The sequence below is a fragment of the Panulirus ornatus genome, chromosome 13 (genome assembly GCF_036320965.1).
Source record: "Panulirus ornatus isolate Po-2019 chromosome 13, ASM3632096v1, whole genome shotgun sequence".
In the NCBI taxonomy this organism is placed as follows: Eukaryota; Metazoa; Arthropoda; class Malacostraca; order Decapoda; family Palinuridae; genus Panulirus; species Panulirus ornatus.
Genome location: NC_092236.1, coordinates 59639116 through 59664184, shown reverse-complemented (window position 1 = coordinate 59664184; position 25069 = coordinate 59639116). Strand labels below are relative to the sequence as shown.

At 44.5% G+C, this 25069-nt stretch overlaps 2 protein-coding genes across 4 annotated transcripts in view; one reads left to right on the top strand and one right to left on the bottom strand.

Annotated features, from left to right (window-relative positions):
* The window catches only part of LOC139752948 (uncharacterized), a 75257-nt gene extending 63117 nt beyond the window's left edge, over positions 1-12140 (bottom strand). The window contains exons 1-2 of the mRNA XM_071669056.1: positions 11972-12140; positions 3036-3176 (exon numbers count right to left, since the gene is read on the bottom strand). The gene's annotated coding sequence lies outside the window, so the exon portion shown is untranslated. The remainder of the gene's footprint in view (positions 1-3035; positions 3177-11971) is intronic.
* A 786-nt stretch (positions 12141-12926) lies between these two features.
* On the top strand, positions 12927-19280 carry LOC139752646 (uncharacterized). 3 transcript variants are annotated; one of them, XM_071668394.1, is made up of 7 exons: positions 12927-13102; positions 13621-13776; positions 14585-14787; positions 15147-15338; positions 15971-16069; positions 17019-17177; positions 18352-19280. In XM_071668394.1, exons 2-7 carry the CDS (start codon positions 13629-13631, stop codon positions 18520-18522), a joined length of 972 nt encoding a protein of 323 aa, XP_071524495.1. In that variant the 5' UTR covers positions 12927-13102; positions 13621-13628; the 3' UTR covers positions 18523-19280. The 3 variants fall into 3 exon arrangements, with proteins under 3 accessions (XP_071524495.1, XP_071524497.1, XP_071524496.1); XM_071668396.1 differs by lacking the exon at positions 17019-17177; XM_071668395.1 differs by lacking the exon at positions 12927-13102 and having other exon boundaries at positions 13633-13767.
* Positions 19281-25069: the final 5789 nt, after the last annotated feature.

The following is a 25069-nucleotide window of genomic DNA, read 5'->3' as shown; positions in this document are numbered from 1 at the left end:
CTGATATTTCTGAGTGGAACAGACATGTCCATATTGGTAACTACCGCGAGACTGGACTTAATAACTTAAATGTTAACGTGATATCCTCTGAAACTGCACCAAGCAACAACAGGTGGTACCTGTTGTTCTACCACACGACTGCCTCCATGAAGCACCTGATCAAATATGACAGTTGTAACCGTTACAGTTGGCCAACCACAACTCTTTCTCTTCCTTGCCACTCACATCCATATCGCACAATACAGTTGCGCCGGTGCAACAATCACTCACACATTTCGCAAGGTGGAAACTTTTCCTCACATTACACGTGACGGCTGCAGGGAACAAGCGTGTAAATGATGCCTTTGTTCCTTCGTTCCTGACGCTACCCAACTATGGCGGGAAGAGCAATTAAGCATAAACAAAACAGACTCCTGCTATTTTCCTCATTTGCATAATCATTCCAGACTTGCCTCCAGTAAGCGGAGAACATCAACAACAAGTCATCTTACGTCTAACGATCCACAACTGCACAATCTTCAAACCACAATGGAAAACATGGTTCTCTGAATAGCCCAGTCCTTAACATTACACCCCCCCCCCACCACCACTCTCTCTCTCTCTCTCTCTCTCTCTCTCTCTCTCTCTCTCTCTCTCTCTCTCTCTCTCTCTCTCTGGCATAAGTCGATACTCTTCTTACAGAGAAAAAAATTATCCCATCATTGAGTAAAGTGTGAGGTTCCCACAAGTTGTCTGATGACCTCATGAATTGTCTGGTGACCTCATGAATTGTTTGGTGACCTCATGAAGTGACCGGTGACCTCATGAATTGTCCTGTGACCTCATGAATCTATAGAGGAGGAGAACCATTACGATGGTGTTTGGTGGTGGCTCTGGACTTACCTCACCATCCAGCAGCGGACACACAATGACCCAGCCTGTCTAGGAAAGTCTTCATGACCCAATCACCATGATGTAATTGCACACACACACACACACACACACACACACACACACAATGACCTTTTTTTGAAAACCTATCAAAACCATTATCCTCAGACCCTTAACAACACAACAGACTCTACTCTCAAACTCCTGACCAAGACCACAACACGACCAGCAGCACATCACAGTCAGCCAGCCCATCACACCACAGCCAGCCCACCAAACCAAACCACAACCAGCCCATCACACCACACCACACCACAGCCAGCCCATCACACCACACCACACCACAGCCAGCCCATCACACCACACCACACCACAGCCAGCCCATCACACCACACCACACCACAGCCAGCCCATCACACCACACCACACCACAGCCAGCCCATCACACCACACCACACCACAGCCAGCCCATCACACCACACCACACCACAGCCAGCCCATCACACCACACCACACCACAGCCAGCCCATCACACCACACCACACCACAGCCAGCCCATCACACCACACCACACCACAGCCAGCCCATCACACCACACCACACCACAGCCAGCCCATCACACCACACCACACCACAGCCAGCAGGGAATCACCGGTCACACTCCCCTCCAGCTGAACCATTAGGTAAAATCATCTGTTATTGCCAGCCTCTGGTTGACTGACGCAATGCCACCCAGTTTGTCTTGACCTTTCCCCAGCCTTAACCTCTGCCTCTGACCTTACCTCCCCAAATGCTCCCCTCCCCTCCACCTGACCCTCCACACACACCATCCCTCCCTCCACCTGGTCCTCCACACACACCATCCCTCCCTCCACCTGATCCTCCACACACACCATCCCTCCCTCCACCTGGTCCTCCACACACACCATCCCTCCCTCCACCTGATCCTCCACACACACCACCCCTCCCTCCACCTGATCCTCCACACACACCACCCCGTCCCTCCAACTGATCCTCCACACACACCACCCCCCCTCCACCTGGTCCTCCACACACACCATCCCTCCCTCCACCTGATCCTCCACACACACCACCCTGTCCCTCCAACTGATCCTCCACACACACCACCCCCCCTCCACCTGGTCCTCCACACACACCATCCCTCCCTCCACCTGATCCTCCACACACACCACCCCTTCCCTCCACCTGTTCCTCCACACACACCACCTCCCTCCCTCCTCACCACACCTCCTTGTTTTCAACCCCACCCATACATCTTGGTCCACACCTTGCAAACAGCTACGGACCTTCCTCCATCGCAACGTGTCCGCCTCCTTCTTGTTGCTCTGCGTCTCCCTCTAGGCAGTAGGTTGGTGGCAGTCAACCACCAACCAGGGAGGCGCTACAGTCCGGGTGTTGAAAAGGTTAACGAAGGTGGCCACCGCTGGGAGCCAGCAACACGGTGGCTCTGAAGTTCCTCTTCTTGGCCCAAGTTTCTGTCTTATCTTTGTCTCACATACACGTGTGCTACTGGCATTCACTCCACAGCCTCTCTCTCTCTCTCTCTCTCTCTCTCTCTCTCTCTCTCTCTCTCTCTCTCTCTGGGGTAGTGTGGCTGACCCGCCCACCAGGGGGTGTCTTGCCTCAGCGCCACCTCGACTGCTGACAACATGGCCAGCCTGGCGTCCAAGCGAGGGCCGTGTGGACAATACACAGATTCTTAACACAATAATTACGTACAAACTTAGGGTAAGAGCCGTGGCTTACTGAGCAACACCGAGAGGAAATCTGTCGCGAAATTGAGTTGATCCTGTACCACCAATGACCAGGTACAGCTCACAGTCCCGTCCTGGGTTAACTTAGCTGTAATAACAGGTACAGCTAAAAGCTCCTTCCTAGATTAACTTAGCTGTACCGCCAATGACCAGGGACAGCTAACAGCAAGTAACTAACTCAGATGGGGCGACCACCACCCCCACCGTACAGGACACCCCCTCCTGTTCCCTCCCCACCTCTGGCACTCTTCCGGGGTGAGTGACGTCACAGCTTACGTCAGTGTAAAGAAAATGTCATGTGTGACGGTGAGGAGCTCAAGGCTTGTGGTAAGTCTTTACACAGCGACTGACTCACTTGCTTCACGTATGGGGAAGAAAAAAACTACTTACTGAATGACGGTGACCAACCAATCAGCGTGACGCTCCGGGCATGCGCCTTGAGGCTTTCGTTATAGGTGCGGATAGAGGGCGACCCACATCCACGCTCGACCCGCCCTGGTGACCTGACCAGCGTCCGTTGTCTGCAGAGGCCTGGGTAAAGGAAGAACAGTCTAGTCAAGTCTGGTCTAGTTATTGTTCTAGATAATCTAAAATGGTTGTTAGGTTAGGCTAGGTCGTCTCCATGCTATGTTAGGCCGGCGCCTTCATGCTATGTTAGGTCGGCGCCTTCATGCTATGTTAGGCCGGCGCCTTCATGCTATGTTAGGCCGGCGCCTCCATGCAATGTTAAGCAGAAAGTGTTCAGGCTAGGTTAGGGTGGATGTGTTCAAGCTAGGGTAAGCTGCGTGTGTACATGCTATGTTAGGTTAGTTACGTCTAGGCTAGGTTATACTGGATGCATCACTGGTTACGATGAGTTCCACGAATGATTCTTTATTACACTTCCAAACCACCTTCAGCCGTTTGTAACTGTGTCCCGCAACTACCTCAACGCAAACAACCAATCGATCCTTGAACTCATGGCTGCCGTGTCGCTGTGGGACCTGACACACTCCCAACTACGTAGCACTTTCCTCCTGGTCGCGTCCTGGGTCCACCTACCGTCAGTATCTTGAACTTGGCGCCTTTAAGATCGAACCAGTTTCGTTGGCATGGTGACAGAAGGTTGCCAGAGGCCGTGAGCCTCACCCATAAGGAAGAACTGGCCGGCAACACCTGGTTAATTATTACCCACTACATGGACCAGCATGACGTCACGTTGCTATGCTTCATCGTAAGCAAGAAACTGACATACCAGAGTCCGAATTATCCGTTCACTATATGAGACAAAAGACCCATATCCGAACGAAAGGACGTCTGCCTGCAAAAACGCCTCCATATTTGAAGATAAAGCTTCCTAAATAAGTAAACCACGTCTACAAACTACGCTAATCTCGAAATAAGGAATTTATGTGTGAAGTAACAATTCTGGGTCTAAAATAAAACCACTTGTTTGGAAGTTGCAGATCTAAAATTTGATAAAATCATCCGAAATGACAACGCCATACTTGATGTACTGCCATAATTTCCAAATCATGGACCATACCACACCTCACAACCTGAACCAGGAAGTTTGTGTGGGAAACAACACATCAAAGTTGACAGCAACAAAAAAAATCTTACACGAGCTTCACATCCGCAATGACTGCTTCAAATCTCCAAGAATCCTTATGTGTCAGAAATAAAGGCCTTCTGTAAGAACGAACAGACATAAACGAAGAAAAAAAAATGTTCCATGCACTGAAAAAAAAAAGAATTAATGCCTCTTGTTCGAAATAACGGATCCAGTTGTGAGAGGACAGCTGCACGGCCGAGTGAAGGCTCGTTAGCCTAAAACAACTGTGAGGCGGAGACAGACTCTCACAACAGGTGTACGTGTTGCACAACTGTGTCACAACTTCTGTCCTGGTGGCTCATAATACAAACAACCAAAACATAACTTCCGTTCGTACGACTGAGGCCTCCTCCTCCCTGGCCAGCCAGCCAGTGTCTCTACGATGCACTACTCCCTCCCTCCCCCCATGGAGGTGGCGGGGATGTGATCTGTCCGTCCGTCAGTGTGTCTGTGTGTCCACTGAAGCAGCTCCCAGGTCTACCTGAAGGATAAGCCTTGAAATATTCCCGTCGGCTGTGGTGTAGAAAAAAAAAAAAAAAAAAAAAAAAAAAAATATATATATATATATATATATATATATATATATATATATATATATATGTTCCCGTTGTCCACAATTTTCTTGAACAGTTTGAGCAAGACGGGAGGATCCTTGAGCACGACAGTACAACCCTTGATTACGACGGGACGACCCTTAAGCACGAGGTCAGAACATGATGGTGCAACCTCCGACATGACCCTTGAGCCTCAGGTTGAAGGCCGGGCCATCATACCCAAAGGTCACATCGTCGCACGTAACGGTCGTACCGTCGTGCTCAAGAATCGTACCGTCGTGCTCAAGAATCGTACCTTCGTGCTCAAGAATCGTACCGTCGTGCTCATGAATCGTACCGTCGTGCTTACGATGGGGGGAGGGAGGGGTTAAGTGATAAAGGAACCCGTCGTCTAATTATATTGATAAAGGAATGTTCATAGTGTTGAAGGTCAGACACAAGACCCGCCCCAGTAACGACCTCCATCGTGGCGTAACAAACTGTCTCTATGTAACAAACAACGGTTCAGTAACGGCAGTAACGGCTCACTACCAAACCTGAATTAACGATTTCGTAAATGAAACAAAGGTTCGATAACTGACTTAACAGAATCATAACCAGGCGAGGCAGGAAGTCAGCATCTGCTGCGCTACAACCCAGCAGCTTTCCTCGTCCACCACTCAGCAGCCTGGCTTCTGGCATCTAGTATCCTGACCTCCCCGAGCCTAGCTTGACATGGAACACGTCTGATACGTTCCTGTTCACAATGTAATCTTATAACATTTGCCGGGGAAACGTTGGCAACCTGATTCATCTCCTTGGGAATTCTATTCTTGGTAGCTATTCTCAGTTTCCTCAACCATTAAGGATATTACCCTTTTTCTGTAAACGCAAGACAATGATAGACATTTTTTTCAACCTATCTCCAAATGCATGATCGATCACCCGGCAGCCTATGATCTTCAGCAGACAATAGGTCGTCTCGTCTCTTATGTAACTCTGACATTTGGTTCGTGTTTCTCAAGAATTGATCATCGTTCTAGTTGTAGTTGCTCTAACAACGTCGGGGAGGACTTACACTAGGGTTGTTTTTTCAGAAGGTATCTTTGGCAAGAGCTTCTCGTCCCCTTGTGCGGCGTCCTTTGTCAGTGGATACACAGAAACGCCTCTGCCCGAGGACCCCACCAGCGAGGCTTGTATCATTCTTACACCATTTTTCTCTCGCAAATTTCAAAGGCCAATTTGTCTTGCTAAAAGTTTTCTTCAACAGCTGCCAACTCTTCACCCTCCTTCCAGCCTTATCAGGTACCACGGCCGTTCTGCCTCACTCACGTTTACTTCAAACACGTGTATAAATATTGTTAAGAATATTTTCTGGATAGATCACACGGTGGATATAGAGAAACAAGACCCATTGTTAACTTCCTGGACATATAATGTGCTTAAAGACACACACAAAAAAAGGTGAGAGAGTTAGGTTGGTGAAAATTGTTGGCTACTGCGTAATATACTGTCGCTTTACCCAACGATACATCTCACTGAATAATTGTCTGATTTTATATTGAAGTCAAAAGTTCACGTTATAGTTTTCACAAGATCTGTGTGTACCAGGTATCCTCATCCTGGTAATCAGAGAACACATTGCACTTCATTATGAAAGCGTCTTCACAATGAACGTGTCTAAGTTTTCTTTCCGTTCCTCATGCTCACCTAACTACCATAAAGGGAGTCCCGAGACTACAAGGAACCACCACAGGAGGATATAACCAAGTGAGGATGCTTGCAAAATCCTTTTCCTTGAAAGCAAATGAACAAATCAGCCCGAGATAATGTCACGTCATCAACGTCATGAGTCTACCCCAAAAATACAGGAGCAGCAACAACCCCCTGCCCTTACTGGAGGGCTGACAACCTCTCCAACACACTCTCCAAGGCTGACAAGTCCTGTCTCACGGCTGTGGAGATTCTTGGTAGACATTTTCAGACCTGGATATGATCATCCAGTCCTCCTCCCACTCACAGCCTCAAAAGTCCAGGTAAAACATCACCATCAAGTGTGTTGCCTCTTAAACCAACTGAAGGGAACCAACTCCTTCACCTTCACCAATGTCACACCAGTGGCTGAACGTTCCTGAATTCACATCAGCGCCTCCACCCTAGACACGCGGGGAACCAAACCATTCCTCACTGTCGCCACTCGTGGTCGTGTGTGATACATGGAACAACATTTTTGTGCCTGACCCTACCTGGCAGGTCGCCAGTGATGGCATGGTGTTTCCCGGTGACCTCACACTGACATTTAAGCCCCTTACCCCACCCTCCACCAACGATAAACTGCATTCATGCAAGTTCGAAACTGTTATCTGTTGTTCTGAACAACCCTTTACATACGAAGGCCGGCGATCTTGCCTTGTGAACCAACTCGTGGGGCATTTTTCACAGTGAACCGGAACCTCGCTTTCCTCTATTGTTGATAGTTATTCGTGCCACTGAAGTCCATACTGCAGCCTATAACCCCTCATGGCTGGACTAGTTCTCATCTCGAACGCTTCATTTATTACAGTACACATGACACTGAACACTGCTCCATACATGTGATAGCTGCTTGGTTTTTAAGCCTATCAACTGCCAGGGTTACAAGGTCGTCAAGTTACATCCACCAACCAAAACATCTTTCCCGCCGTCTTCACGTGTTAACGATAATCATCACACACCATACTCTCACTATGCACGATTGTCATCACCTCGCTGAATCTTTTTTGTAGAATTCGTCGACAAGTTCTTTCCTGGGGGGGGGGGAGATGATGATGATGATGAAGAAGAAGAAGAAAAAGAAGAAGGAGGCCGCTGAAGCTTTAGAAGTAAGTAACGAGGCTGGACCACCTAGTAACAAGGCTGGGCCACATAGTAACAAGGCTGGGCCACATAGTAAGAAGGCTGGTCCACATAGTAAGAAGGCTGGGCCAGAGAGTAACAAGGCTGGGCCACATAGTAAGAAGGCTGGGCCAGTCTGTAACAAGGCTGGGCCAGACTGTAACAAGGCTGGGCCAGACAGTAACAAGGCTGGGCCAGATAGTAACAAGGCTGGGCCAGACAGTAACAATGCTGGGCCAAATAGTAACAGCTGGGCCACATAATAACAAGGCTGGGCCAGACTGTAACAAGGCTGGGCCAGACAGTAACAAGGCTGGGCCAGACAGTAACAAGGCTGGGCCAGACAGTAACAAGACTGGGCCAAATAACAACAAGACTGGGCCACATAGTAACAAGGCTGGGCCAGATATCATCAAGACAGTCAAACCTAACCAGGAAACAAGGTAGCCATAACATATGGTTTGGACGAAGATTACAGTCAGTCATAGAGGGACAGAATTCTACCACAACAAAAAAGCATCCAGGAAACTCTGGAAGAAGTAGACACGAAGAAAATGTCCTTGAAGACATATAGATCAAGGAGAAGTGAGAAGTACCAGAAGAAAGGGAAGGGACGCCCCTAAAGGTTAAGTTCAAATCACAAGATAATTGTGCGGTTGTAAACAAAGGCCCACACGCTGGCAAGTCATGAAGCATACGGAGGCTCGTCCAGCATGAGAGACACCCAACTGTACCATGGCAAGAACTGAAGAGAAATGAAATCGTCCAAAAATATCTAAAGAAAACGGATTGCGTCCAGACGAGTAAACGTTTGAGGCTGCAACAGAAGGCCTGGACTCTAAATGTGCACAAATTTGGATAAATTTGTTGTACAGGGCAAAATCATTTGAATTTTAAGTTATATAGGCAAACAAAAGTTAATGCCATAAACATAACAGAGAAGAGACGTAATGGGGTAACTGAACAAGTTTTATGAATTACACGCAACATTCAGACTACCAACACTAGAGTGAAGGAGGGTTGTGGGGATGGGGACATCAATAACCTTTACATCTACGTGAAATACGATGATGACGCGCATGAACGGGACCAGCGACGCCATCCAAGAGGCACTGGTAACACAGGGGAAGACCTGGGAGCTGATCCCGTGTCGGCAATGGCATGCGCAAACACGACTCCAGCAAGACAGCAGAGGACGTATGATAGTACGACCCTTGAACACGACGGTACGACCCTTAAGGACGATAGTTATAATCATACTCAAAGGTCGTACCATTTTACCTGAAGGGACTAATCCACAGATCTGCACTATGGAAATAAAGTCGAGTGCAAAGCTCTCTCCCTCCCCACTGGTAAGAGTAACATTACCACATGCACACAACACGTCCACACAGGATGGTAATTTTCCCTTCTTCTTCCCCGATGACGGAACACCTGACCCCATCCGGCCAGCAAGACTTGGTGCCCCCCCCCCCCCTCCATCCTCCCCGCCCCCGACCTCGTTCTGGCCTTTGACTTGGCGTGGGCTGGCGAGGCAGGGGGTTCCCCGCAGACCATACACCAGGCTGGCCTTGGTAAACTGACCAGCCTCAGGTCCAGGCCAGCACGCCACCAGCCAAGCCTGGGGTCTGGATTTCGGAAAACGTTCCAGCGATGGATTACTGTCAGCTGGTTCTTCCTACTGGTGTGCATATATTGCTTCTGTTCATTACCAGTTTGTACTGTACGGGGAGAGATCTACATTAAAGGGTCCCCCTTTCTCTACACTTTCAAGAATTACCCAAAATATTTTGGTCCCCAAGGCAGGAATGAACATCAGTGAAATACTTTAATCTTAGTAGCCTTCCTTCTCCATCCCGCTCCCACACACACACACACACACACACACACACACACACACAACCAATATAATTATTGCATGGAATTATCTCTGAGTAATATTTCTTGAAAGCATAATGGCACTCGGAACTTTCACCACCACACGGAATTGCGCCAAAAAACTGTCAACAGGTGAGATGCTTTTATAAACCACAATAAATGTCATTCACAACCTGTCTGGTGCAGCCTACCAACCTCATTCTGCAAAACTTCACCTGTTTCTGTACTGCATTTACATCTGTCACTATCCTCCCAATCCAACCATCCATTACATCAACTGTAGCTATCAGGTCTTTTTCAATACTTGAGAGTAACTAGCCATTTCTCATGTTGGACGCAACCTTCCTTCCCTACAACGTTAACCACATACAAACAGTGACCAAGTGGACCCTTGCTTAACTAAAGAACCCAACCATATCATCCACCTCCTACCTTCTCATAATTATACAGGCCAAGCTGCCCGTAGTTCCTGAACTTTTTCTGCAATACCCACAGAGGTCAATAGGTATTCCTTACGTCTGTTTTACTCTCGACAACAATGGTACGCTCAACTCCCGTTATGCATAATCACTCCTCAACACTTCCAGGCATCAGTACATTCTTCTATCTCTGTAACTAATCACCCACTGTTCCTACCAGCGATCTTATGTCACGCATTCTGCAACTACAAATGCGTGTTTTGCCCTCAGAATGCAGGTCGTAACAATCTCTCTAATATCTAAAAATCCAAGCTCTTCCTTCGAAGATTACAAATGAAGATAATAATTCAACTTATTTCGCCCAACATTTTTGCGTCTTTTCTGTCATTTACATGTAAAAACGTCGCATGGTCATCTGTAAAGGACCTTTTTCCCCTTGCTGGATAATTCGCATGGAACTGTACAATAGTTTATGGACAGCAGCATTAATCACCAGCTTGACCACATACTCCATATCATGTCTACTGCAACGCTTGTTTCCTTCCCTCTTTAGAGATACTTTTTTTTTTCATTTTTATTCTTACTGACCACTTGTTGCCAGCTTAAAAACTCCTCCCCCCAGCGCCTGAGGCTTCATTAACATCACATGTCTATACCCCCCCCCCAAACAATTTGTGTCCCTTTCGTCCAGATTCTTACACACAAACATAGACTCTCTCTCTCTCTCTCTCTCTCTCTCTCTCTCTCTCTCTCTCTCTCTCTCTCTCTCCACTAACATACAAATAGTAATCAAACACACACACACACACACACAACCAGTCGAGATAGGTTGGTCCTTCCAGAAAGAAAAAGTCAAGGTTTCCATCACACTTACCTCTGCCATTACCTCCTGAATCTATCAGAGGCCACATACCGCCGCACACTTTGCTCTCAGTTAAGCGCTTCACTGTTACAATCATCTGATATCACATTGAAACTTAAGCAAGAAAATTCAGTGAAATAAAGTACCCTTAAATAAAGAACCAAGCTTTTGAATCTAAGCCATCTCTGGATCGCAACTTGACTGCTTGATATACATCAGTTTGGCATCATTTATGAAAGTCACGTATTCCATTTCCCTATGTGTCCTGTAAAACATTAACCTGCACAACCTACGGAAACAGCTGTGTCTTTATCACAAAAGTCTGAAAGGAGTTGAGGGCAAGGTAAGCCAGGGTGTATGTCAACGCTGAGCCAACAAGACGCGCTCAGCCTCCCAGATGAGACGGTTGCTAGGCTACCTTCAACGGTGGCAAGATGCTGGCTTGTTATGACCCCTTCTCAACCTCCTCCTTCCCCACCTCCCTTGCCGTTTGTGCTAGTATTAATAGTGTACAGTAAATATTTAACCAAAACAAGGAATAAAATAATTTGATCTGTTCTACATACTACGGTATCTAAAAATATTGAATAACCAAAAATACAACAACTTGACCCAAAAAGCTGATACATTTTGAAGCATCAAAAGTCACTTCAAAATAACTCCATTGTGATATACATGTTAAAGAAAATGAAGTAGAACTTGTAATAAACTAATTACGTTACATATTAATCATTTGGTATGACAAAAACAACAGTAAGAGCAGACACATGTAGATCACCGAAACAAATCATTACGGAGGCAATATTCTGATAAGCTTCACTTCATAAGAGGTGAAAGTTCACTGTCTATATGTCGACTCATCATACGAAACTTTGAAAAAAATTAGTTACAACTGATTCAGTCAACTAAGGTAAGAAACATTAAAGTTGTCTAAGATAAAGGGAAGCCAAGCCTCACATCACTGAGACCTGAGTCATGACAATTATCATTATGATGCAGGAGGTCATAAGGGAAGTGTCTGACCCCTTTAGGCCCGTGGCAGAGCCTCTACGGGTACCCTAATATAACACAGACACTGAGCTAGAATATCATCTGCTTTTAAATACAAAGGAAAAGTTTTTGTTGCTGCTAAACTTACAAATTGTGAAATAAAAACCATCACCTACCTTCATATTTCCCTCCTAAAGATGTTGTAGTTTCCTGGAATTGAACCTCGAATACATGATGGCGTGACTGTCATTCCATACTTTTCAACACACTCCTTAATTTCGTAAAATATCCTTGCTAATGAAGAAGGCTGCCTCTCCAGTGCACTTGTTTATTATCTATACCATGCAGATTACCAAGAGCGCCTCTAATTGGTTACTGACATACAGCTGGACCAATTACCATTCTCGTTCCATAGTACCGACACAGCCAATTGGAACAGTAGATTTGTTTCCACTGGTAAATATCACGTGTGTGATATAACAAACTTAATGCATAAAAACTTTGATCCAGACGAGAGAAAAGAATGAATTTCATGCTAATTATGTCACGTGAAAGTTGACTTAAGTCACAGAGCGAGATATCAACAGTAAGAAATGATATTAGTAACGGTAGCAAGACTGAATTAACGGTTGTTTAGAACAAGTTTAGAATCCCTACCACTGACCAACCAAAGTAAAATGTTGGATGTACATTATCAATATGGATCTAGTGTGAGGCTTTTCCGTGATTTTCCATGGTGGACACTACGTAGGTAAAAGTCAGATCTCAAGCTATATAGTATGTAGGATATCAAAAGAAATTTCAATAGTTGGGTGACTACGGTTTAAATTGGCCTGTATTATAGAAAATGGATAAAATTTGTATTTAGAGAAAACGTATATGGGTAACTAGCAAAACTTATGATTGAATGTTGGATAGCTCATATTCATTATATTTGAATCCTAAGTTTATCTATAAAGGATAGAAATGTAAGTATCCCAAAGTGTTACTCTTACTTATGTTTTCTTACTTCTCGGATCACTGAGACCCATCAAGGGACTAGAGGGAAAGTGAAGACAATAAAATCTATATTTTCCTGCAACGTATAAGGAAGATTTTATCTTACCACGAAGGACAAACATTGGTAAACTGGGAGTAGTAGAGTTTGCTGATGTTGTTTCAGTGATTCCTAAGGGATTAGTGAGCAATGTGGTCACGTTATTCGCCTAAACTACGCGCTTCTATAATGTTCACCTGAACGATGTGTTCTATGCTGTTCATCTTAACAATCTTAGATCGTGGATCTTTGCTAGAGTGTAAGAGTTAAGGTAAGTGGATGATAATTCACCTAGAGACGTCTTTCTCGAATGATTATATAACTTTTTTTATTGATGATGGAAACATTTGTTTCGACTGATGTCTCATTTGATTATACGTACAGTTACTTTATTTCAAGTCTACCATTGATTCTTGACTAGAGTGACGATTCAGACAAGTCTTTCAAGAGATAAATACACCTGTTTTGGCTGAGTGGAGACCTTTGTCTCAATGAATTACCTGTGCACCTGATTCGATTGATGAGACACCTGTTTCACCTATTCCAAGCAAATCATTTTCGTTTGGCGATACCTGACAGCTGTACTGAGCTAGGATAATTCTTATTTACCTGCATACATGAAGTGTGGAAAGATTTTCTCCGGCATGTTACGCTTATCCTCGTATTTCCTCAAGCAGTGCTCAGCTCCTACAGGTGTAATGTAACATGACTACATATGTACTTACATCTTGTAGAAAAAAAAAGACGTTCGGCTACCGTAGTCACATTATTGTTTCCTTCCTTCACCAGAGTCTGTCATGCTGCCGAGGCTGTCCTTAGGGAGCTACAAGCGTGGGTCGCCGTGGAGGGTAGTATGGGCGGCGGGCGTGGGCGGCGTGCTGACTATGTCGCTATTGAACCTGGCCCTCTGCACGCCCCTGCTCTTGTCCCTCTACTGTGAGTCAGGTATTCTCACAAGACACCAGATGTACACCAGCAACAAATCACTCACACATTAGTAGCCCTACACCACACATCTCTACAACTGTCCTATCTCTTTCCTCCCTCAAACCAACTCTTCCTCGTCCCCTCCTCGCCACCACACAACGATAACATAGATAACAACACCAAGTCAGGTCGGTGACGTCATGCATGGGTCGTCCCTTTAACAAGTATTACAGTGATTAATCTACGTCAATAGATTTATGTAGATAATATTTGGACTATACTACATTCTATATTTCTGTTCTTCCTTCACCACTGTCTGTGGACGGTCAGGTGTTACAGTATTCCTTGACTCATTTTTGTTTCTTAACTGCTTTGGATTATCTTTTTCAACTGATATCAACAATGTTTCAATTCTTTTTTTGTTACATTTTTCATAGCCTGAAAAATATTGCGATCGTTTTAGTGTTGCGAGTATAGTGACCTGGTGGAAATGAAGAGTCCATGGCGGGTGTTGGCTGACCACAAACGTGGGAAAAAGAAATAGCCATCCACATGAATTACTCGTTCGTGTTCGTCCCTAATCCAGTGATCCTTCAGAGTCACAACAGCTTTAACGTAGCAAATATGATGGACGAATTCCGTCGTATACACTCGATCCAGTGTGGCACTCAGCAACCCACTCCAGTCAACGCAACATACACTAAAACTGAGGTGGGACTCGCCAGCGGAGACCCAAGTGACGTATTATACTTCTTAACCAAATCTCTGGAGTCGACCATATACCCAGTCAAAGCCCATATGACAGCCTCCCTCTCCCTTACACCAGAGTGTACTGTCATGTCGTGGCGGAGTCCTGTGCTTCCGGAGAACAAGATAACGATAAGCCACATCAGGGAGCACGTGCTGGGGCCGGCCCAGAGGCAAGTAGCACAGCCCATCACCCAGGCCGAGCTGGACGAACCACCCTGGATCAACCTGGGCGCCTGGAGCTTCGTCGAGTCTGCCGTCCGCATCATCTTCAAACACAAGGTGAGGGCTGAATGCTGAGTGTTGTTGAGGGCTGGGTGTGGCTGAGTGCTGGGTGTGGCTGAGGGCTGGGTGTAGCTGAGTGCTGGGTGTGGCTGAGGGCTGGGAGCAGATGGTAGAGCAGAGGGAAAGATGGAGGTAGACATGCAGGGGAGAGGTGCAGGATGGGTAAAGAAATAAAAGAAAAAAGGAGAGATCAAGTAAGATCAGATTTTGCCACAAGACCAGAGAAGAGAAAGGAAAGACAGTCGGATAGAAAGTAGTGTGTGTGTTAGTGTGCGTGCACACACACACACACACACACACACCTCCCCCGTCCTCAACTCAAACACTCCCCTCTGACACCATGTCTCGCTCCCCAGCGTGGCGGGGTGTTCGTGGAGGTGGGTGCAGGTCCTGGAGTCTTCAAATCGCACACAGCGTGGCTGGAGGCTCGGCGTGGATGGTCAGGTCTCCTGATCGAACCCCGGTCACAGGCCTACGCCCAACTCCGGCGCCGCAGGAAGGCCGCCGCCGCCAAGGCCTGCGCCTCCGACTTCGGCTACAGCAAGAAGGTGAGTTCGAACCTTCACGGTGTATCGTAAGGTTAACCCACACCCTCCACACTTTCCTTGGACGGGATCTAAACTAAGAGAAGGACAATTTAAACTGAAAGGCTAAGAACGTACCACATCCATGTCCAGTTACCAGTTTTGGAAGATCTTGATAGTTTCCCCTGTAGGTAGTATCATAAACCGCTGGCAGATGATAACTGATCATTATCCTACGGTATGATTATCATCTCTAGGATCACACTGTCAACCCTCATGACGCAACGATGAGCTGCAGCTGACTGAGGGAGGTCGAGGAAATATCTAAGAACTTAGGGAAAGATTTGTGTTAAGATCATCATATACTTCGTGGTTTACCTGGAGTGAGATGTACTTTTTGGTTACCCCTTCCCCACGTAACTCCTACCACACCTGTCTTACACCTGCTCTATATACCCGCTTCTCATCTCCTCCAGATACCTTATACCTGTCAAGACAACTTTCACACCTCTCACACCTGTAACATCATCATCACACCTTTCTCATGGCTGTCACACCAACCTCGAACTTTTCTCACAACTGTCACGCCAGCCACACACCTGCCAGAGCTGTCACACCCACCCCACATGTAGGCAGTAACAGGCCTTCCGCCGCAGGACGAGCTGTGGTCCCCCAACGGCAGCGCCAGGCTGACCCAGCACTACCGGGACATCGCCCTCGCCAGGTCCACTCTGATGGCATACGTCGACGATCAGGTACGACCTCTCCTCCTTCTCTCATCCACTTTCCATCTCTCTCTCTCTCTCTCTCTCTCTCTCTCTCTCTCTCTCTCACTTGCTTGCATATAGTCTGTGGCTCCACTGTCTCCAGATCTTCCCCGCCATTATCACTGTCCCTCTTTGTCTCACTCTTAACGTCCTAACGTTCGGGTCATCCTGATCTCTTGTCTCTCGTCTCATCCTTCTTCATCTCAACGTCTCTCTAGGGTCTCCTCGTTCCTCTGTATTACGGGATCTCACTTTAAGATGTTTTCCTACGTGTATGTTACGTATGGAAGTTTGTGCATGTTGACACATGTAGAACACACACACACACACACACGCGCGCGCGCACACACACACACACACACACACACACACACACGCGCGCGCACACACACACACACACACACACACACACACACACACACATACACACCCTTCCTAACTAATCCGTTCGTTAGTATGTATGTGAGGTATCGTGGACTCTAAGTGAATCTGGCTGTGTGCGCACACGAGACTAATAAGGCTATGCATCGGACACACACTCACACACACACACCAATAGCAGAAATTAAGAGCTGTTGTATAAAGCTGACATCGTTCATCAGGCAGACATAAAACCCACCTGACGGGTTAAACGACGCGTCAGATGTTGGAGTGAAAGTAAACAAAATGACAATAAGAGGATATTGTTGACTGACGAAGGATTATCGGTAAAATGTTTTTTATGATTGTCTGCGAGTCTTGTAGGTGCATGTGGTTACTGCAGTGAGGGAATTCATTTCCTATCTATCTCTGGTTATACAACAAGAACATCTCTTTTTCATATCGATTTCTTTCTAATCTTTCCCTCGGGTTAGGAGAAGGAACCTTCCACTTGTATCTCACTCCCACCAGAGTGGCAACCTACGACATTAAATGCTCTCGTTTGACCCTGGGACAGGACAAGGAGGGGTCGACCACCACGCCCGTGCAGTGCTTCACCCTCAACGCCCTGATCTGGGCGGCAGTTGGGCGGCGGAGGCCAGTGGATTTCCTGGTGTTGGACACGGCAGGAGGGGAGTACAGAATTCTTGAAACCTTGGAGCGGGTCTCTATCTCGGTGAGTGATGCCCAGGGACGCCACTGGTGAGGGACGGGAGGCGGTGTGGTAAGAGATAGTGTGGTGAGGGGTAGTGTGGTGCGGGACAGTGTGGTGTGGGGTAGCGTGGTGATGGATAGTGTGGTGAGGGGGTAGCACTGTGAGGATTCATTGTAGTGAGAGATAGTATGGTGAGGTGTAGTATTGCGAGGGGGTCAGTATAGTGAGTGGTATTGTGGTGTGATGGGGCAGTATAGTGAGTGGTATTGTGCTGTGATGGCAGTATAGTGAGTGGTAGTGTGGTGTGATGGTGGCAGTATAGTGAGTGGTAGTGTGGTGTGATGGTGGCAGTATAGTGAATGGTAGTGTGGTGTGATGGTGGCAGTATAGTGAGAAGTGTGGTGTTCTATATCCAGTCTGTCATAGGCAAGGATAATGAAGGTTGATAAAAATTTATTATTACCTTTTGATTTACATGTATAAAAGAAGGCTTGACATGTCATAACTCAGTTCAGAAAATCTACCTCGAGAAAGCACAATGTATCCAAACACTCTGGGCGACACCAAAACATTTCTTATAAAAAAGAAAATACTAAACATTGATCGTAAGCCTGAGGAAAGTATATATAAACAGTCAGAAAGATCATGTGGCCACGTAGTTAACCAAGTGTGCTTGTATCGTTATAACGGTGTCACACACCGTTATATCATGTTTGTCTCGTTATAACGCTGACGGAAACGTGTCTCGCTATAACGTTGGCTCAGATTCTTGTCTGGTTATAACTATGGCTCAAGTTCTTGTCTGGTTATAACGTTGGCTCAGGTTCTTGTCTGGTTGTCTTGAATCATGTGTACAAGTAAGGTGATGGAAGCTTCCTAAGGCGTTCCAGCCGCGCCAGACAGCAGGTGATCCCATACTGACCTCCTCAGGAGGTTGCCTCACACGGTCGTTTCCTGGTGATGTGATCCACTGACTTAAGAATTTCTTGACCAAGACTTGATAATCAAGCAACCTGCTGACCTGTCTCGCTCATGACCTTCAGCCGCTTTGACTTCCTGACCTTCCATAACCATTTGACCCTACTGTTACCTGACCTTCTAAGGAGGTCACCTGTGGGACCCCTGACCTTAACGTAACCTTTTGTACTTCCCCCTTCTTAAGTGTTGACCCTAATATCCCAATGTGACCTCACAGGTGATGGTGGTCAGGTACAGCACGAAAATTGATCGAACGTTTATCATCGACTCAGCCAAACGGTTTGATTTGGTTCATCAACCGTCAGATCAGCTGGACGCAGACAGACTCTTGTTTTTCATTAAGAAAGTCAGCAACCCGAAGGCAAGTGAGAAGACTGGAAACAACTGACCATGAGAGATGCATCCACACGCTACACTATCATAAGACTGGTGTACTGGGGGGGTGGGGGTCTTAACACTTATTAAACCTAATCAAATAATGATCGTTTTCATTCTCCCGATAACATGGTAGAAAACATACGATAATGCTGTGTTTAAATGCATGAAATGTAAAAAACAATTATGATACTTTTCCTTCTACTCGCAATAAATGCAAAGACTATAGCCGCTAACAACCACTTGTACCACAGTAACAACTTCAGTAAGTTACTAACATGCCGACAACTTTACAAAAGAAAGAACAGTTACTCCTCACCTGCCTTGCAATTAGCCTGCCCGTACTTCATGGCGTACCACCGGCCGATGGACGTGACAGACTTCCTGAGCGCTGTGGAAACCCCACAAAAGGGGTACTGAGGTTGCAAGGTCCAAGGTAGGTACATATTATGTATGCTGGCAATCTGCTGGTATCCTGAGGATTATAAATGCTGGGTACAGTTACGTACGACTGTGTAATATTCCTTGTGCCAACACCAAGTAAGATCATCACATGTCCACATATGGAATCATAATTTACCTCTCGTAGCATTACGCTTGATATTGATGGTGTACTTGCGGTGTCACCTACAGTTATTGTGTCATCATCACCACACGTCAGCCTTGTACCACCAGTTGAACTGGTACTTGAAGCTGGGTCCAGTTCTGGCCAGTGTTTGCAAGTTCCTTCCTCCGCCTGCGCGACGTTTCTATGGCCACTCTAATGCACTGGACCCTGGAGACAGACGACCATAGATTCGTTACACCTTCCACAGAACATCTCTATAAACCCTATCATACTCTTTCCACAGATTCATAAACACCACAAAAAAGGTCCTTCCTGTTCTGTCTTGTTTCTCGCACACATTCTTCAAAGCCCACACATCCTCTACTACTCTTGAAGTCACATTGTTTTTCCCCAGTTTGAAGCCACCACCTCTCAACAAACCTATACCACTGCATTTGAACATTCACTTTCGTACTTCTGCCTTTATACACTGGTGCTCTACAGACATTCCGTCAATCTTCGGGCACCTCTCCATGAACGAAACACACGCTTAAAATCCCAACGAACTAATCAACAATACCGTAACCTACCTTTCTTAAGAAATTCAACAGCGCTACCGGATTTTCTTATATAAGTTTCTCCTAGGCTACGTTAGGCGTTTGTTAAGCTACGGAAGAATATACCGGTCGTTTTATTAGTACTCTTTGCCAAGACCGCGTTAATCGTAGTTTGCCAAGATCGCGTTATTAGTACTTTTTACCAAGATCACGTCATTTGCACATTACTAAATAGTACCAATACACTGCACGGAGCAATATCCTCAGTCTATCTTTAGCGTTCCAACATCTACCTGAAAACTGAAAGTAACATGATGCGCAAAAATATAGGCCTAACTTCAATGCACGATAACGTTTCCAAATATGATGTATATATTACAAGACTTGTCTGGCGAGTGAATTAGATATCTTGGAGCAAGTATTCACTTAAACGTACAATTGTTATAATGAATTCTCATTTAACAGAGGTGAAAGTATACTTCTTATACTATCATGAAACTCTTATAACCAATTCTAACAATAACCCGCATTATATTATGCACGACAATGCACAAAATCCTAGTATATTCGTTGCTGTGTTTTGGACAACTGTCCACTACCTTCAAAATATTTTGAATTAAATATCTCGCTGGTTTCATTTAAAGATACCCCTGCTTTATGAATAGGATTTCTAATGATAGCTTATTCGGTTAAAACAAAGAAAGTAAATCCGTAGGATAAACTTAACAAGATACTCATGTTTTGTCATTCAAACCTTCACATAAACACATCCTCCTCAAGAACAGATAATACAACAATTTGACCTTGGCCATAGTTTTAGAATCATTGTCGGTCAACAAGAATACGACTGATAGATCCATTTCATTTTCCTTTGAATTCTTTTTCTAGACAATGCTTGATCAGGGATTTATTAAATGCACTTACATTACGTAAAATTCATGGCTCAGATATTATGTTTTGTATCAATTGTGCTGGAATTAGAGTTTTATCTCGATGTTCGTAAAGTCGAGTACAAAACTGAAATACGGTTGGAAAGAATTAAAGTAGGCAAGCAGCAGATCGCCGTCATCGCATTAAAAAAAAATCCTGTGGTGAGTAGCCATCTTGGTAGAGGCAGTAAATTCCTAATGCACTGCTATAGATACGACCATGACTTACCTCAAAAAGATAAAATGGACCTCGCGAACCTGTATTGTGGTCAGAGAACTACTTATCCTCCACTATCAATCAAAGGGAGACACTGGCGCATCCCGCCAGGCAGGCAGACGCCCCGCTTGCCAGGCCACCACTCTAACATGCGTGGGCCACGGTTGGATAATAGTGCAGAACTCGACATTAACGTGTAATTTTCAGATACATCTTCATCTAGCTAGGATTTATATTGCATGAATTTCATTCATTTGTAAATGATTAATCTTATTGATTGATTTATTGGTTAATTCATAGACATATTTCGAAATCATCAGGCAGGCATTAGTACTGTTGTGGTAACGGCAGCGTCTGTGAAAGGCCAGCTATGGAGGTCGCTGATCACTCCACCTCAAAGGTTGCATATCAGTCTATCACTGTGACGGAATGATGCATGACAGAGTGATGCATGACGGATTGATGCATGACGGAATGGTTAATTTCAGAGTTCCCACGAGTCAAGTTCCATACTGAAATATGTTAACAGATAAATCACTAACGAAAGTCTTGGGTCAGGCTACATATTTCACAAGTTAAAACATTTCACGTGCATGTGTGTGTATATATATATATATATATATATATATATATATATATATATATATATATATATATATATATATATATATATATATATATATATATATATATATATGTCTGTGTGTGTGTGTCATAGATAGTGCCAATATATCCCATGGACATCCTATTATTCCAAAGTTTTCTTTAAATTAAGGAATATTTCCTTTAACATATCTAAATAACTTTGGCCTAATACAGTAATTCAAATGATTGCATAAACAGAACTCTACAACTCTTTTATCGATTTTATTTCTTTGTCATATCTGCCTTATCAGTAGGTGTCAGCGGCCACATGGGCCTCACCCAGTAGGTGTACATGGTTCATTGTTATAAAGGTCCGCAGCTGATATTATGATCTCATGACTAATTCTTGAGAGATGATTCGCGTCTCCGTTCCATGGTGGGAGAAGCAGTATTGTAAAGATATGATCACAGACATGTGGCTGCCGGCCCACATGTCGATTTCTATCAACAATTTGTTAAAAAATTCCCCCATAAGAGCTAACACTATGTTATCTGTTCACCGATAAACAAAATTGCACAAATTTCGTAACGAATTTTTTTTTCAAATTCCACTCGTTCTGCTCTCGAAACAGTCTAGCTTAAGTTGAAATCAACCCACTCAACTTATACAGACGATATATTTATGTGGGGTCCCTTTGAACGGCAGTTGCTGTAATATACAAAATCGCATCGTGGCGATGCTTCGTTCAATTTATAAGTGTTACTCATAGATAAACCATTTTCTTTATATTGATAACCGAACTAAGAGAACGGAGAGTATCACAAAATGGCGCCCTCCCACCTTGACATGACACTGGTGCTATCACTGCTGTCATTAGTCAGTCAAAATAATTGATATAGCTAGATAGATAATAAAAATGATCTTAATGATAACAGTGTTAATGATAGAGAAGATCTGTAAAAATAACAAAGATGGAGCTTCTAGTTGTGCAGGCAACGATCGTAATGATAATATTTATAATTATATATGACACTTATAATAAGGACAACTATAATCATAATAATGATTATGAATACAATAGTAATAATTTTCAAGTACTGTTCTTTAGAATTACTATAGCTTTTCAAGAAGTACATGTAGAGTCTACTTAACTATATTACTTATAAGCACAATGATAATGATCATGCTTTTAGGTGTTATCATCATTATTTTTAGAATAAGAAATAACAGAAGTAGTATGAATAGTAACAGTGGTAGCAATGGTGATGATGATAACAATAATTCATTTTCTACATAATCTCCCCCATTGATTCTCCCGCCTTGGCTAGGTAGCGTCACGAACAGATGAACAACGGACTCATACACATCCACTCTCCCTTTACCTGTGAAGTATAATCTACCTGAACAGGAGCCTGCCATCTACTTCCAAACCCTTCAGACTATTCTAATGTTTACTTAGACCACTCCATGATCATTGGTTCAGACCAATGATAGGACGTCGCTCCCCATATAATACCTCGATACAGTTCATTCTGTCAAATGCACGCTGCTCACTCTCAATAAAATGTTATTACTATTACCATTATCATTATAATTATAATTTTAATTATCATTATTATTATTATTATTATTATTATTATTATTATTATTATCATTATTATTACTATCATTATTATTATCATTATCATTATTATTATCATTATTATTCTTATTATCATTATTATTGTTATTATTATTATTATTATTATTATTATTATTATTATTATTATTATTATTATCATTACTATTATTATTATTATTATTATTATTATTATCATTATTATTATCATTATTATCATTATTGATTACTTTCATTATCATCATCAGGAGAGAGAGAGAGAGAGAGAGAGAGAGAGAGAGAGAGAGAGAGAGAGAGAGAGAGAGAGAGAGAGAGGCATCACCAGTGCAACACTCCAGCCCAGAAGACGTCCCCCCCTACCTCAGCTGGTGTCCCCCATCTTGACAACAACACCAACAGGGAACTTCCGCGCCCAGTCAACACTGAGTCGCTCCAGACGCAACAACCCTGTCGCTCTGTCAGCGAGGGACTTGCTGGAGCAACACTTGTATAAGCCAACATGACAAAGGATTAGGAGATTGATCATGTTTTATTCAACTATCCCCCCCAGGTACACCTGAAGGATCAAGATTATAGAAGTCTCGTCGGTTTCCCGCGCAAATCCTACGATTGTCGAAGTCAGTTGTGGCGCGCAGATCTCTGTGCAGTGGAAAGAGCGTGATCAAGAAGTGCGCAGCGCACACATCTTTCCGCAATGGGAAAAGGAAGATCAAATGGTGAGGCTACGCAGTGCACACCCAAGATATGTGCAGAGAGGAAAATCGGGAGGTAAGGCTGCGCAGCGCACAGATCTTAGAGGAGAGAAGATCGGTCTGTAATGCTGCACACACACAGATTTCTGCGCAGTGGGAAGAGTGAGAACGGGTGGAAGAGCTGCGCAGAGCTCTGGTCGGCGCGGTGGAGGTCTGACGACCTGACGCACAGGGTTGGGCACGAGAGGTGAGAGGAGCAGAGAGAGCAGTGTGCAGGTGGGTGTACGGGAAGAGGATGGGGTTCTAACTATGGCTGCGCTGCGCATAAGTACGCTCTAATAGTGAGGGAGGTGGGGGGGGGGGGCGGCCTCGTAACAGTAATAACTGTAACGCGTTCTAGAGATGTCTGTGGCGGACTCCGCATGCAGTATTGACTACAATTTCTTTCCCTACACCTCGTAGCTTTGGAACTCTCTATCCTCCCATTGTCTTTCCCATTAGCTATGACCTGGCACGTTTTGAGACAGTTTTTTCCCACTTCCTCCAAAATTAGTATTTTCCCTCGTCCGTGACTGGAGCCTGCTATGAAAAAAAAAGAAAGACCACAAACGAAAAGTCTACTTGTACGAGGCTGACCAAACCTGTGGTGTCTACATAGCATTTTCAGAATTCGATAGTTGACCTACATAGCGTCATTACTAAACTAACGCTCAAAAATGGATTCTTTAAGGAGATAAACTTACTTCAAATGCAGTAAAATATCTTCAACCTTCATATCTAAATAAAAAAGACTTCGTTAATATTCATATATTATCTCTCCTTATGATTATCGAGTATTACTATCTGCTCTTAAAATCTATTTGTCACATTCTGACCCATATATACAGGACATTAGCACTCTTGTACCATCATCATCACTCATGCAATGCTCCTGTATCATTATGAGGCATTACAGTACCTTTGTATTATCATCATCAGTCATTATGTGTTGCGTCATCATCAACCATGCAATGCTCCTGTATCATAATGAATCATTATCATCAGTCATTATGTGTTTGTTGCGTCATCATCACTCAATACAATATTCAGATCCCACCACTAACATAATTCGTTGCAGTACTCCTGTACCATCATCAATCATTACAGTACTCCTGTACCACCATCAATCATTACAGTACTCCTGTACCATCATCAATCGTTACAGTACTCCTGTACCACCATCAATCGTTACAGTACTCCTGTACCATCATCAATCATTACAGTACTCCTGTACCATCATCAATCATTACAGTACTCCTGTACCACCATCAATCGTTACAGTACTCCTGTACCACCATCAATCGTTACAGTACTCCTGTACCATCATCAATCATTACAGTACTCCTGTACCATCATCAATCATTACAGTACTCCT